Source organism: Erinaceus europaeus, chromosome 16 (assembly GCF_950295315.1).
Source record: "Erinaceus europaeus chromosome 16, mEriEur2.1, whole genome shotgun sequence".
Lineage (NCBI taxonomy): Eukaryota > Metazoa > Chordata > Mammalia > Eulipotyphla > Erinaceidae > Erinaceus > Erinaceus europaeus.
In genome coordinates this window covers 16,755,738-16,770,940 of record NC_080177.1, presented here as the reverse complement: position 1 = coordinate 16,770,940, position 15,203 = coordinate 16,755,738, and the positions used below count along the sequence as shown (strand labels likewise).

The following is a 15,203-nucleotide window of genomic DNA, read 5'->3' as shown; positions in this document are numbered from 1 at the left end:
TGAACATGGATGTTGGCAGGTCAATCCATACACCCCCGCCTGTTTCTTTCTTTTTTTAAATATTTACTTATTTATTCCCTTTTGTTTCCCTAGTGGTTTGTTTTATTGTTTTAGTTACTGTTGTTGTCATCGTTGTTGGATAGGACAGAGAGAAATGGAGAGAGGAGGGAAAGATGGACACCTGCAGACCTGCTTCACAGCCTGTTTCTATCTTTCCCTAGTGAAGCAGAGCTGTTTTGTTTTGTTTTTGTTTTAACTACTGCCTTTAAGGGCCCTAGAGATTGACTGCCCCAGCAGGTGAGAGTATGGGCAGCAGGCAGATTTACTCTTAGACCCCTCAGGAACATCTCAGCTGTTGAGGCTGCCTCAGTAAAGTCTGCACTGCTTACATGGAAGCCAGGGACTGGTCATGCAGTGTGTGGGGGCTTGACCCTCTCAGCCCTGCCTAGGGGACAACTCTCTCCACCTTTAGGAGTCTACCAGAGGTCAGCTGAGGCCTTCCCAGAGCTTGTATCAAGGCTCCCTTTCTCCTCTACTTTTCAAATTTCCTCCCTCCCACCCACAGGGTACTTCTGCGGTGGACTCTTTAAGAAAGCAAGAGCCAGAGTGGCGATTGCAGTGACTTTGTGAGCAGAGCACAGGACTTGCATGCCTGAGGTCCTGAGTTTGACCTTTGGCACTGCATAGGATGTTTTGGTTCTGTCGTTTGATAAATAAATAAACCTTGGGTGGTGGGTAGATAGCATAATGGTTATGCAAAGAGATTCTCATGCCTGAGGCTCCAAAGCCCCAGTTTCAATCCCCGGTACCACCATAAGCCAGAGCTGAGCAGTGCTCTCGTAAACATAAACAAATAAACAAACAAATGCATCTTTAAAAAGTACCAAAAGCCCTAAAGTCAAGAGTTTGAAGAAGTCACGTCACTGCTTCCCTCTCTCAGGGACCCTCTCAAGCGCTGCAGAGGAAACACCCCTTTGGCTCCAGGGACACAGCGACTCATTTGGATTTCAGTCAAGTGTTCCCAGATCTGCGCTGGAAAAGCCTGCTGGCATCAGCTTTGCTGATAGAGGTTCCCCCCCCCCTTTTTTTTTTTGCCTAATCATTGCTCTGAATCCAGAGGCTGGGCTGTGAGGTCCACTTGGACTCCAGCTTTATCCATCCTATAGATGAGGCAACCAATTGCAATATCTCTGCTCACATCTGATCTTAGCAACTGAAAGGTGACGTCACCATGAGCAAGGCCAAGCCAACATATCTCAATACATTTATTTCAGGTTCATTATATTATTATTAGTTCAAATAAACAGTCAAAGTATGGCAGGAGGAGAAAAGTCATCTATCCAGAAAGAAACAAAAAAAAATTTTGTTGGCTTTTCAATATGATTAAGTATTACAGGAATATTCACAATAGTGAAAAAAAAATCAGTACTTGTCATTTGTATAGATTTTGTAAAGTTCTCTATTCTCATCATAATCATCATTTTAAACTCATATAATCATGACAGACAGTAATTAAGCCTATGGTTTAGTAGGTATTTCTTTATAAGGTTTTGAAAACTTGATATACTTAGATTTTGATTAGACATCTGTGAAGACTTCATCTGTGTTAAACGCTCAGTTAGGAAATGGTGAAGGGGCTCTATGCCAGAAACGTCAAAGTATTTAGTAGGAAGAAACGTTGTATTTTAGACGTGGAGAATGAGACCTCTTTCCTTTGCCTTCTACTCCAGCTAAGGGGCTTCTGACTCAGCAGTAAACTGAAGCTGTATGTTATCAGTGATCACACAAATCCCTCCAAGTCTATAATCTGCATTACATGAAGTCAGTTTTTTTTTTGGGGGGGGGGCCGGGGGGTCATTGCTTTAAACATCTTACAGACTCGAGTGTGTCTTAAAGTTTTCGGTTATTGATTTTTTTCAAATCTCCTTGGTAGGTATAAAATTCTCAGAAGGCCAAATGCAATCACCCAATTGGTCTTTTGGTTTGATAACTGGTCCCCCAGCTCCTATATCAGTGGGTCCATAAATGCTTAATAAGAACCTGCTGCGGACTGAGACCCAAAGTAAGGTTTAGAAGCAAACAACAGATTAAATTAGCTGGACAAGTGGACAGTTGAGTTGTTGTGAGCACAAACCAGCATGGATTTGCTTAGTAATTTTTGTGATCACTGGCACTGACAAAAGAGCCTTTTCTTGGGGTAACATGGGCTTGAGCCCCTCCCCACTTAAGTCAATGGGGGTAAAAATGGTTTCTATTAAAGAATAAAAGTGACAGTGACAGTTTATGTGGGATCTTGTAGGGTGGTCTCCAGAGATTTGCTTATCCATAGATCAGATTTAAAACATAATGTCTTGAGTGGAACATGTTTCTTCACTGTTCATGGGCTCAGTGAAAATGCACTCTGCTCCTTCATGCTTTAAGAGTAAAACGTCAGGACGTTTTTGTGATTCCCTCTAACAAGCAAGACAGGAGGGAGGTTCTTCGTGAGGATTTCCAGCCACGCCATGTACAACCAGTCTGATATAGACCCTTTTCTTGCCACCGGGAGGCTCCTGGCAGTGTAGGAAAAGAGAAATGATGATCACTGCAGGCTGGAACATCACTGCTTATCTGAGTTATTTCATAATCAGTGGCCTAAAACCTTTACCCCTTCCCACAGAAATGAAAGCACTAAAATTATTTTAAATGTGCAAATTAGACTGATAGATTTTTTTTCAGATAACATATGTATCTATCAACCAGAAAAGCAGGCTTATGCATTATAGAGGAGACACAAATCACATTTATACATTTCATTCCTCTTCAAATAGAACTTGTGATGAGGGCCAGGTGCACCTGGTTATGCACATACATTACAGTGTGCAGGGACCCAGGTTCAAGCCCCTGCTCCCCACCTGCAGGGGGGAAAGCTTCATGAGTGGTGAAGCAGGGCTGCAGGTGACTCTCTGTCTCTTTCTATCTCCCCCTTCCCTCTCAATTTCTCTGTCTCTATCAAATAATAAATACATAAAAAGATTAAAAATGAACAAAATATTACTACAAGTGATGAACCCATGCTTTTCCCTAGCCTTTCCTTTTTTCTGGCAGAAATCATTTTTTCTCAATCATTTAAACCTCCATATAACTGGGAGAAAGCTCTGAGACCAGATTTTTCAACTTTAATGCCTAATTTAGGAGACCATTCTACATCTTATTTATTTGTTTAATCTTACCATCATTACTTTTTATTTTGTTAGGACAGAGAAGTTGAGAGAGAAGGGGAGATAGAGAAGGAGAAAGTTAAGACACCTGTAGCACTGCTTCACACCTTACAAAGCTTGCCCCCTGTAGATGGAGACTGGGAGCTCGAACCTGGGTCCTTAGGCATGGTAAAGTGGCATTCAACCAGGAGTGCCACCACCCAGCACCACCATTCTACATCTTAGATTGGTAGTCCAATCTTAGAGGGGCAGTCTAGATCTGGCTTGGGACTTTTATTTTTTCATACCAGAATTGTTTTGGGGGCTAGGTGCATACAGAATCCCACTGTCCCAGCTGGTCATTTTTTTCCTTCTCTCTCATCCCTACCTCACTCCTGCCCGCCCTTTTCTTGATAGAAGGTAACCAATATACTTTTTTATTTTTAATTTCCCTTTTGTTGTCCTTGTTGTTTACTGTTGTTGTTGTTATTGTTGTTGTTGCTGGGTAGGACAGAGAGAAATTGAGAGAGAAGGGGAAGACAGAGAGGGGGAGAGAAAGATAGACACCTGTAGACCTGCTTCACCACTTGTGAAGCAAACCCCCTGCAAGTGGGGAACCAGAGATCCTTATGCCAGTCCTTGTGCTTCACACCATTTGCGCTTAACCCGCTGCACCACTGCCTGGCTCCCCAAGGTAACCAATATTTATCTGCAATTGTTTTGAGTATTTGCAGTGATACTCACAAGACAATGAGATTGGCAGCTCTTGAGTGCTCTTGTAAAAGTTCATTCAGTCGAACTTGGCGATAACTCTGTGGACAAAATTCAGATTTTGTGAGGGCTGTTCTCTGTGGGGATATGGCAGGTTGAGCAGGGCTCACAGCCTGATCATCTCTCTGAGACCGATAGGAGTTCACCCAAAAAGTCTCCCTGCCCCTCCTCTCTCTCCTCAGAAGGCTTGTTGCCAGAATTCTGCACCTGGTCCGAGGGTGGGAGCTGTTAACCGAAACTGCTGCACAGATTATAGTTAGGTTTCCATTTCCTGCAGGCAAAAGGCTGTAGAGATTCCACATGTCACAAATAGATTAACCGTTGAGATTGCATCAGCCTTTGCCCCAGCCCAGTTCATGGTAAGGCCGCAACTTCCCTGTCCCCAGCTTGTTCCCGCTTCACGATATTGACCTTGAAAATAATACTGGTCCAAGCAACACTTCTTCTCTGCCTGCTTGCTCGAGTATAAGAATGCCCCCATGAAACCCAATAAATGTACTGTCCTCTGCCATAATGTCCAGAGTCTTCACTCTGCGAACTTACCCCCACCGCGGCCTGTTCTTCTCTTCCTCTATGACACCTCTCTGGTGGCCAACAGAATGGCGGGAGTGGGGTGGACAAGGCAGGCTTTCCAGAGCTTGCCCCGCAGTTCCCCAAAATTTTAAGTGAGAACTTACTTTCTTACCTCAAATTTTGGACAAGCAGGCTAAGTTCTTATTTTTCCAACACCGCTTCACTACCCATGAAGCTTTCTTTATGCAGGTGGGGACCAGGGGTGTGAACCCAGGCACACTACTTGTTGTACCACCACCTGACCCCAGATTATTATTACATTCTAAGGGAGGGGGGACAGCATGCCAAGTGGGGAAAGGAAGATGAGAATGGCTGGCAATAGGGAAGAAAACTAACCGTACCTTGTGACCAATTTATATACTAAAATTAGAATATATCCCAGTCTACCTTTTGAAAAAGACCTTTGAATATTTTATTAGCACAGGAGACTGGTTTCAACTGAAATGCCTCTAAATGGCTTGCTTAGAGCTGTGTTAACTCTTTTGCAGATGATAGTAATATTTATTTTATAGTATTGCACTGGTTCAGAAACTCAGATGTGTGGATTGCTCCATTAGATGAGAGTTCTTGTTATTGCAAGGTTTGTGAATATTAGCTCTATTTTATTTATTTTTTTTCCACTGAAATTTAAAGGCTTCTTTCTTGCTCTAATTTGTCCCAACTTCAAGTTGCTAGTGATGCTTGTTTAGACTTTGTAGTTAGAGGTGCCCTTCCTTGCACAGTCAGTCTGACTACTCCATGTCTGGATTTGTGCCTACCCTTCATAATCCTCACAGCACCCCTTCACTGCATTCAGGCTGGATGGAGTACCACCACCACCACCACCCCCCATTTCATTGAATTGTCGAGAAAAGCCTTTACAGCCACCCAACAATGTGTGCCCAATCCAATTTTCACAGTCACAATTCCAAGTATGAACAGTTATTTGCTTTCCTATTTTCTTTCTTTTTTAAAGAAAATATTTTATTATTATTATTTTTAATCTTTAGTTATTTATTGGATAGAGACAGCCAGAAATTGAGAGGTCAGGGAATGATAGGAAGGAAGAGAGACAGAGAGAGACACCTGCAGCCCTGCCTTACCACTTGCTAAGCTTTCCCCTTGAAAGTGGGGACCGGGGGCTCGAACCTGGGTCCTTGCACACTGGTTGAGCGTAACATGTATGCTCAACCAGGTACGTCACCACCGGCCCCATTTTGCTTTATTTTCTTGGGTCCTTTGTCAGATTCCACAACTACTTCCATCAGGTTAAATTTTTGTTATTGTGTCAAATCCGGGGTCAATCTATTTTTACCTAGTTTGCACACATAGTGATTTGATTTAAATTATTTGAGAAAGATAGGCCCGACTCCCAGTCTACAAAATTAAATTAGATAGAAGACTTCACAATATGTATCAATAACCTTTGCTTTCGAGCTTTGAAAAGGAATCAATTTTATATTCAGAGGGAAAAAAAAGCTTTCTAAATTCTCATATCCAGTAATATGATTGAAATACACCTGAAAAACACAGACACCCTAACTAGTGAATAATTACATTCTACAACAGATTCAGTACTTCTTGATCTTGAAATCAGCCACTGTTTTCCTTTCTGGCTAGTTAGACAGCAAAATGAAAAACGAAGGAAGACTAGTCCTTACCTTTTCCTTCACTGCATCCAGTTCTGCATCTGTAATTTTCCACGGGTTTTCTCTCTTTAATTTCTCAGCAGTTGTTAAATCTTTGCAGCTTTCATGGAGTCGGTATGGTTCAATCATCTCTTCAAAGACTTTCCAGCTGAAATTGGAATTATAAAGGAGGCCTCACAGTGGGAAACTAACTTATTATTTCACAGATACTTCAAGTATGGCTGACTGCTGGCTATAGAATCAGATTCGAATGTCATGCAAATCTTTCAAGATTTATCTTTGCAGGGGGCTGACTGTGAGGAAAACTAGGACTATAGCACTGCCTGTCAGTCCAAGGAAGGTCTTAGCCTGTCTGAGGCCTTGCTAGCTTGCTAGGTAGTAGAACCATAATATAAACACACGTGCGTGTGTGTGCGCGCGCGCACACACACACACACACACACACACACACACACACACACACACACACACACACACACCAGTAGTAATAACTCTGCAGATACAGTTATAACATACAATAGTCCAAGACACAGTTCAAATGTAAACACTTTAGCCCATAAATGAGTGTCTGTCTTCTTATTGTGCAGACTCTACAGGAGACATTGAGGAATTAATGTAGGGTACGAGCTGGACTCCTTGAAAGGTGGATGGAACTGCCCTCTTCACCTTGAGGCTACGTGGCAACTCGCATTCTAGCAGGAGGCTGTGAGAGCAGCTAGGAGAACAGCAAGGGCTCTTAAGATTTAATAGCTAGAGAGCCAATTTGAATGCTTGCTGCAAATAGCACAGTCTTTGTCCTGCTGGCATCTGATGCTGCTGCTGGAGATGTTCCCATAATTATTGTTCAGGTGCATGTTAGAGGAACGAGCAAAAATCAAGACTATTTAACAAGATTTTAAATCTACTTATTGATTTTTGGATAGAGAGAGAAATTGAGAAGGAGGGGATTGAGATGTAGAGAGGGAGAAAGAGAAACACCTGCAACACTGCTTTAGCCCTTGGGAAGCTTTGCCCCTGCAGGCTTGAACGCGTGTCCTTGCTCACAGTAAGATGTGTGCTCTGTCTAGCCTCCTTGAATCTATTATTTATTTTTATTTTTTTGCCTCCAGGGTTATTGCTGGGGCTTGGTGACTGCACTACAAATCCACTGCCCACGGAGGCTATTTTTTCTCTTTTGTTGCCCTTGTTTATCATTGTTATTGTTGCTCTTGTTGCTGTTATTGTTGTTGGATAGGACAGAGAGAAATGGAGGGAGGAGGGGAAGACAGAGAGGGGGAAAGAAAGACACCTGTAGACCTGCTTCACCGTTTGTGAGGCAACCCCCTGCAGGTGGGGAGCTGGAGGCCCAAACCGGATCCTTAGGATGACCGTCCTTGTGCTTTGCGCCATGTGGGCTTAGCTACCGACTGACCCCCCTCCCCAGTCTATTTTTATGAGAGAAGTCAGAGCTCTGCTGTAACATGGTCTGTGCAAGAGGTGGAACCTGCGGTCTCAGGCATACAAGTCCAGTACTATGCCCAATGAAGCACCTCCTCAGTGGCTTAGTGATGCTTTAGTGTCTAAAATAAGAGGTAGTTTAAAAGGGGAGGTCGGGCGGTGGTGCAGCAGGTTAAGCGAACATGGCGCAAAGCACAAGGACCAGTACAACGATCCCGGTTCGAGTCCCTGCTCCCCACCTGTAGGGGGGTCGTTTCACAGGCGGTGAAGCAGGTCTGCAGGTGTCTATCTTTCTCTCCACCCTCTGCCTTCCCCTCCTCTCTCCATTTTTCTTTGTCCTATCTGACAGCAATAACAACAACAACAACAACAACAATAACAACAATAACAACAATAAACAACAAGGGCAACAAAAGGGAAAAATGGCCTTTATGAGAGATGGATTTGAGTGCAGGCACCAAGCCCCAGCAATAACCCTGGAGGCAAAAAAAAAAAAAAAAAAAGAAGTAGTTAGAGAAATTAAGAATAAACCATTGAGTGGAGAATTAGGACCAGTTACTGTGGAACATTAAAAAATGCCAACTAAAACCGTATCCTTACTTTTATGGTATTCATTTTTGTCAGTGACATCACAAAACAAGAATTACACTTTTGGGGGGAAAGTTGTTTCCAGTATGTTACTATAAGGTGATCTCAAATATCAAGTTTTCTTTGGTTGACATAATTTTTTATACTTAAGTGAATTTGAGGTGAGTGATAATTAGAAGCAAGGGGCTGTTAGACTGAGACATTAAAATACATGGGGCCAGGTGGGGACACACCCAATTAAGTGGACATAGTACACTTGTGCAAAGACTTGTGCAAAGACTTGGGCTGGAGTGCCTGCTCCCCACCTGTACCAGGGATATTTCGTGAGCGGTGAAGCAAAAAGGTGTCTATCTTTCTCTCTTTCCCTCTCTGTCTCTCCCTCCTCTCTCAATTTCTCTCTGTCCTATCTAATAATAATAATAATAATAATAATAATAGCAACAACAACAGCAACTGCCGGGAGCAGTGGGTTTATCGTGCCAGCACCAAGCCCCAGCGATAACCCTGGAAGCAATTACAAAAAGAAAAGAAAAAGAGAAAGAAAGAAATTAAGATACAAAGGGATGAGTTCAATGATCTCATCAGCTTGTCGGATTTACGCTTTGCAGATTGGAGAGCAGAGATCACAAAGGAACAGCCTGTTCCTATCAGTGTGACTTTGTCGGGGACTGAAGAGGAATTGAATGCAGTGGATTTCTGATCTGTGCATTTCGCTAGATTGGCTGATAGCATTAGGAAAGGAATACATCTGATAAGCCCTATTATTCTTTCAACCATACAATGCCCCTCCCCTTTAATTCTTTCCAATAGTGCCATCCTTCCAGATGCAACCAATACTGGCTACAGAGAAAAAGCCTGGGTTCCTGTTCCAGCTTTTCTCATGTTGTCCTTGACCTGACTCACACAGCTTAAACCAGGGGGCAATGATTGTTGCTGGGAACTGTGTGATTGGGGGCGAGGGTATTCTAAAAAGAGTGTTCTGTAGGGCTGAGGAGACAGCATAATGGTTATGCAAAAGCCTTTCACGCCTACTGCACCACCATGTGCAGTGCTCTGGTCCCCACCCCCCTCTCTCAATAAAGTAACAAAAAAGTAAAACATATCTTTTCAAAAAGTGTGCAGTGTCCTGTACAAGAAAGCCTGAGGTTAATAATGGAGAGGTTGTCTTTTTAAACTCCATAAATACTTATCTCGATCAGGGTTAAGAGTTTCCTTTGTAGCGTAACTCAGGTGTTGATTAGAAAGAGGAATTAAAATAATTTCCCAAGAAATGGAAGGTAGAATGGCTTGCTGGTTGTCTCCTTGCCACCTATATTATGCAAGTTCATTATAGTTTGAGTGGGAAAGATTCCGCCCAGCACCAGCCTATCACCACAATTCTGTTCCTTCTGCCAGAGAAAATGGCCAAGGTGGGCACAAACCCCAAAGCAGAGCTGGTCAATAGGTGCCTGTTTTGGTTTTTCCTCTTACCACATTGTCTAAGGTTGGTACAACCAGACTAGATCTGAGGAACTGAGTCCAATAACTCAGAAAAATTCATACTTTGACTCCTATTGATAGTTGTCGTATTGCTTCTATAAGCTCAGTCAACTTGGAGTAACAATTTTATTTTATTAATATTTCTAGTTATTGGGTAGAGACAAGAGGGAAGGGGGATGAGGGGAGGGAGAAAGACAGAGAGATACCTGCAGCCCTGCTTCACCACTCACAAAAGCTTCCTCTCCTGCAGGTGTGGACCAGGGATTTGAACCTGAGTCCTTATGTACTGTAACAGGTGCACTCAGGCATATCACCAACCCTGCCTCATGGAGTAAGAATTTCATGATGAATGGTAGGAAGAGAGAGCATAGGAGAGAATCCTGAATTCGTTACAGATTTAGTCTTCTAGATCCAACTTTGCTTGTAAGCCAAAATGCACTTGGAGTTCCCAGTGATGCTGAACAATGATTTCATTATTTAAATCACTATAAGTAGATTTCCTCTTATTTTCAGCAAAACATGCTAAGTGATGCAGTATGTTACAAGGGCTTTATTTGCCCATTTGCTTTTTTTTTTCTTAGCTTCACAGACAGCTCAATATTTCTATTCTGATTCCTAATAAACCCGATTTCTCTGGATATTTTAACTGAGTCTAGAATAGGACAAGCTGTTAAATATACTGAAGAGTTAATTAAATTATTGTTATTATTTTTAAATATTTATTCATTCCCTTTTGTTTCCCTTGTTGTTTTATTGTTATAGTTATTATTGTTGCTGTTATTGATGTTGTCGTTGTTGGATAGGACAGAGAGAAATAGAGAGAGGAGGGGAAGACAGAGAGGGGAGAGAAAGACAGACACCTACAGACCTGCTTCCCCACTTGTGAAGTGACTCCCTTGCAGGTGGGGAGCTGGGGGCTTGAACCAGGGTCCTTACGCCAGTCCTTGTGCTTTGTGCCACCTGCACTTAACCCACTGAGCTACCGCCTGACTCCCTAATTGAATTATTAAAAAAAAAAAAAAACCTTTGATGGCTCTACCTCCTCACCTCCATTCCTCACAATGACAGTTATTTATTTGTTTATTTTACCTTTTGTGAACAGAGCCCACTCAACTCTGGTTATTGACGATAGATACTGGGCATCAAACCCGGGGTAGTGATGGCAGACAAGGTCTTTGAGGGAGCAGACCTACGGCCACTATCTGAGCTTGACTCTGGGCCTTGGGCTAAGTAAGCCCACAGGAAGAGTTCTTTCTCTGTCAGAACCTGGGCTGGGGAGACAGCATGATGGTTATGCAAAAAGGCTATCATGCCTGAGGCACCAAAGATCTCAGGTTCAATCCTCAGTACCACCATATGCCAAAGTTGAGTAGTGCTCTGGTAAAAAACAAACAAACCAAGCAAAAACTCTGGGGTGTTGTTTTTTAAACATGATCACAAAGGGGTCAGGGGTGCTCACAGTGGCCAGCTGTGAAATAGGCTAAGTGGTCATTCTCTGTTCTAAAATGTACCTTCATCTGTGGGGTCAGCCAGGAGAGATATGTGACTGTCTTACTAAATGAAGTGGCAACAGGACAGCAGAGGGCTGAAGGGAGGGGGTGGCCATTTGCCATCACACCAGGCAAGGATTCTCCCCCCTCCTCCTCCTGTACCTGCCCTCCACAGCAAGAGTTCTTCCATTCCATTAATGATCTTCCCTCCTTTATCTTCCTCAAGTCCTTGGAGTATTACAGAGAAATACTCCAAAAGTATGAACATTAATTCATTTTTTTCCCCTGGGAAAGGCAAGTCAATTTCTTTTTTTTTTGCAGAATAATACGGATGTGTATGAAATAACAAATTAAAATGGAGTCTAGAATAGAATTTAGTGCTATTATTAATATTAGCAGTTGCACTGCTCCTGGCAGAATCTTTTTGTTTATTTTTTAATACTTTATTTATTTTAATGAGAAAAATACAGAAAGATACAGAGAAACATAGATATGTAATAAATATATGCATATTTATTACATACGTGTATATATATACGGGGGGTGGTGAGAGAGCACTGCTCAGCTCTGGCATATGGTGGTGCTAGGGATTGAATCTGGGACCTCAGAGCCTCAGGCAGAGGGCTCAAACATAGGTCCTTACACATGCTTTACTTGTGAGCTAGCTTCTGGCCCCAAATTAATTATCTCTATTATTTAAAATATTTATTAATTTGAGAGAGAGAGAAGGAGAAAGAGAGAGAGATCAGAGCACTTTTCAGTTCTGGCCAGGGAAAAGGAAATGAAGTGTTTGACTCCCCTCTGAAGGCCGATCCATGAATGAGGAGGCACAGTTAGTGGGAGAAACCCACTGACACTTGCAGTGAGAGAAAAGAGAAGATGAGCCTATAGCAGGTGGCTGGGGCAAGCTTGAAGGAAAGGGAGGAAAACAAGGATCTGGGTAAAGAACCATCGATTAGGAGGGCGGGCACACAGATTAAGTGCGCATAGTATGAAGCACAAGGACCCACACAAGGATCCTGGTTTGACACCCCCCCCCCCCATGCACAGGGGGTGGGGGGGAGGAGGAGTCACTTCAAAAGCAGTGAAGTAGGTCTGCAGGTGTCTCTCTGTCTCTCTCCCTCTCTATCTCCCCCTCCCCTCTCAATTTCTCTCTGTCCTCTCCAATAAAATGGAAAAAAAAATGGCTACCAGGAGTAGTGGATTTGTAATGCTGGCACTGAGCCTCAGCAATAACCCTGGAGGCAAAATAAATAAAATAAAATATAAAAATAAAACATATAATTTCTAAAAAATAAGGAGAAGGAGAAGGAGAAGGAGAAGGAGAAGAAGAAGAAGAAGAAGAAGAAGAAGAAGAAGAAGAAGAAGAAGGGATGAGAAGCACAAGAATGAGGATGAATTAATCAGCAAGCACAGATAGTCTCTAGCTGCTGATAAGACAGGCAAGAACAAGAAAAATTGCCCTGCAAGACACTAGTGACTACTTTGTGCTCAGCACTGAACCAGAGCTTACAGCAAGTCCAAAGTCAGTAGGGGACATGGAGACTATACATTGGACAACAGTAAATGGCCTGTATTTGCAGAGCCCTGGTAAGCTCTGGCTGACTGCTAAGATGCACAATGTAAGGCACTCATTGGATCTTCTGTGTTATGGAAGAGAATGAAATGAAACTCACAAAACTACCAGGGATTTTATTAGAAGCCAGCTTGGTTCATAGCAGACTACTAATTCCATTTGCCGAGGAGAATTTTAAAATTTGTCTTTAATTTTTCTTAAGTATTTGTAATAGTAGAGATGCAGGTTTGGATGGCACTGGTGGTATCTATGACACAGGACAATATTACCTAGGGACCAGATCATCAGCACCATCATTAGTGCAACACAGTTTCATGCTCAAAACTCCAGAGGTCCCAAATTCAATCCCTGGAACCACCATAAACCAGAGTTGAGCAGTGCTCTGGTTAAAAAATGACATAGTAATAACCCAAGTCAACTCTGTCGATTTTTAACTTTGCTATTACAGTCAAGGTGTTTTGTAAAGTCATTTTAACTGATTCATCGCCTTGGAAGACCCATAAGAACCTTTCAGTGAGGGGTCGGGCGGTGGCGCAGTGGGTTAAGCGCATGTGGCGCAAAGCGCAGGGACCGGCATATGGATCCCGGTTCAAGTCCCCGGCTCCCCACCTGCAGGGGAGTTGCTTCACAGGTGGTGAAGCAGGTCTGCAGGTGTCTATCTTTCTCTCCCCCTCTCTGTCTTCCCCTCCTCTCTCCATTTCTCTCTGTCCTATCCAACAACGAACAACATCAACAATGGCAATAATAACCACAACGCGGCTACAACAACAAGGGCAACAAAAGGGGGGGAAAATGGCCTCCAGGAGCGGTGAATTCATGGTGTAGGCACTGAGCCCAGCAATCCTGGAGGGAAAAAAAAAAAAAGAACCTTTCAGTGACACAAAGGTTAAGGCTATTGTTTGATCAATTGGAATGCATCTTTAATCTGGATGGCTCTCAGTTAAATTCAGGTAGGAGAACCACGAGGCAAAGGGAGGGGAGAGGCAAAAAGATTGAAAGAGTTTGGAGTTGGAATCTATTAATTCTTGGAAGAGGTAGGAGAAATGAGGGTAGCTGAAATGAGAGAGTATAGCATGAACCCAACCATTCTCAGACCTTTCTGTTTCCTTGTACTTCACCCTTGGAGACTTCACAGCACACCAAGTCATATATAGGTATTAAATAAACTCCAGATGCTATGGTAAATAGGATAGTCAGTCGTAAACCACTGAAAACGTTTCTATAAATGCTAAATTGTCACACTCAGTAGTTCATTTAATTTACAATTGGCTATGATTTCTAGATAATCTTTTTGTACCTTGGGGAACGCCAATGAATATGTAATCTACAAATTGTTTGCAAATGTTAAGGACTTGACAGATTTCGCAGTCAATGAAGATGAAATTGATGGTGTGTTCTGAAGACATTTTGGTAATTATTTCAATTTTGTTACTTTAAAATTTGGAGCTGACACATTTCCTCAGCAGCATTCAGAAAGTTTTAGAGGTCCTTTCCTTCCCACCCCTGCCCTCTCCACATTAAAGGCTTCTGAGTTCTAAGTGTTTGCTCCTCAGTGTCTTCGAGTTCAAATGGTCACAGAGACTACAGTTATACTACAGGCAGACTATAGCACTGCCTGTCACTGTGCCAAGAAGACACAAGCTTCTTCCACATCTTCTCCATCAAAGCTTCCTATCCAGGATGCTCTACCAGTAACTTTCAGCAGTGAAAACCTTGCCTTATGAGCCAAGACAGAACCAACTGAACCTGTGGTTTCCACTGTTCTTGTCACTACGAAGTCAAGAACATGGCAGGCAATGCTAACATGCTAGCTAACATGTATTGCAACAATTCTCCTTTTTTTGTCTTTGCTGTAAAATCTCTTCCTTTTATTAGAAGATACCTGATATCTCTAAGTGATGACTGTGTGAGATTTTCCTTTTACTATAAAATCCTGTAAGAAGGTCATGGTAGATGGACCTTGAAAAATTCATGTTAAGTGAAATAAGTCAGAAACAGAAGGATGAATATGGGATGATCTCACTCTCAGGCAGAAGTTGAAAAACAAGATCAGAAGAGAAAACACAAGTAGAACTTGAATTGGAATTGGTGTATTGCACCAAAGTAAAAGACTCTGGGGTGGGTGGGGGAACACTGGTCCAAAAAGAATGACTGTGGACCTAGTAGGGGTTGTATTGTTATATGGAAAACTGGGAAATGTTATGCATGTGCAAACTATTGTATTTACTGTCAAATGTGAAACGTTAATTCCCCAATAAAGAAATTAAAAAAAAAAGAAGAAGGTCATGGTAGAATGCCTATATCCAGAGAAAAAGCAATTACAGAAGCCAGAACTCCCACTTTCTGCACCTCAAAAAATAATTTTGATCCATGCTCCCAGAGAGAGAGAAATGACAGGGGGAAGATGACGAGCGGGCTCTGAACTCCAACTCCATCAGAACCAGGAGAGAGAAGAGGAAAAAGGGGGGGACACTTGAATATA

General features: G+C 42.5%; 1 protein-coding gene across 5 annotated transcripts in view; it reads right to left on the bottom strand.

Annotated features, from left to right (window-relative positions):
• Nucleotides 1-1,247: 1,247 nt before the first annotated feature.
• SLC12A1 (solute carrier family 12 member 1) overlaps nt 1,248-15,203 on the bottom strand; it is a 122,641-nt gene continuing 108,685 nt past the window's right edge. For all 5 annotated transcript variants that reach the window (XM_016185650.2, XM_016185651.2, XM_007517317.3 and 2 more), the window contains 3 exons: nt 6,164-6,299; nt 3,924-3,991; nt 1,248-2,552 (listed from right to left, as the gene is read on the bottom strand). In XM_016185650.2, the coding sequence (XP_016041136.1) occupies nt 2,417-2,552; nt 3,924-3,991; nt 6,164-6,299 (340 nt within the window). In that variant the 3' untranslated portion in view covers nt 1,248-2,416. The remainder of the gene's footprint in view (nt 2,553-3,923; nt 3,992-6,163; nt 6,300-15,203) is intronic.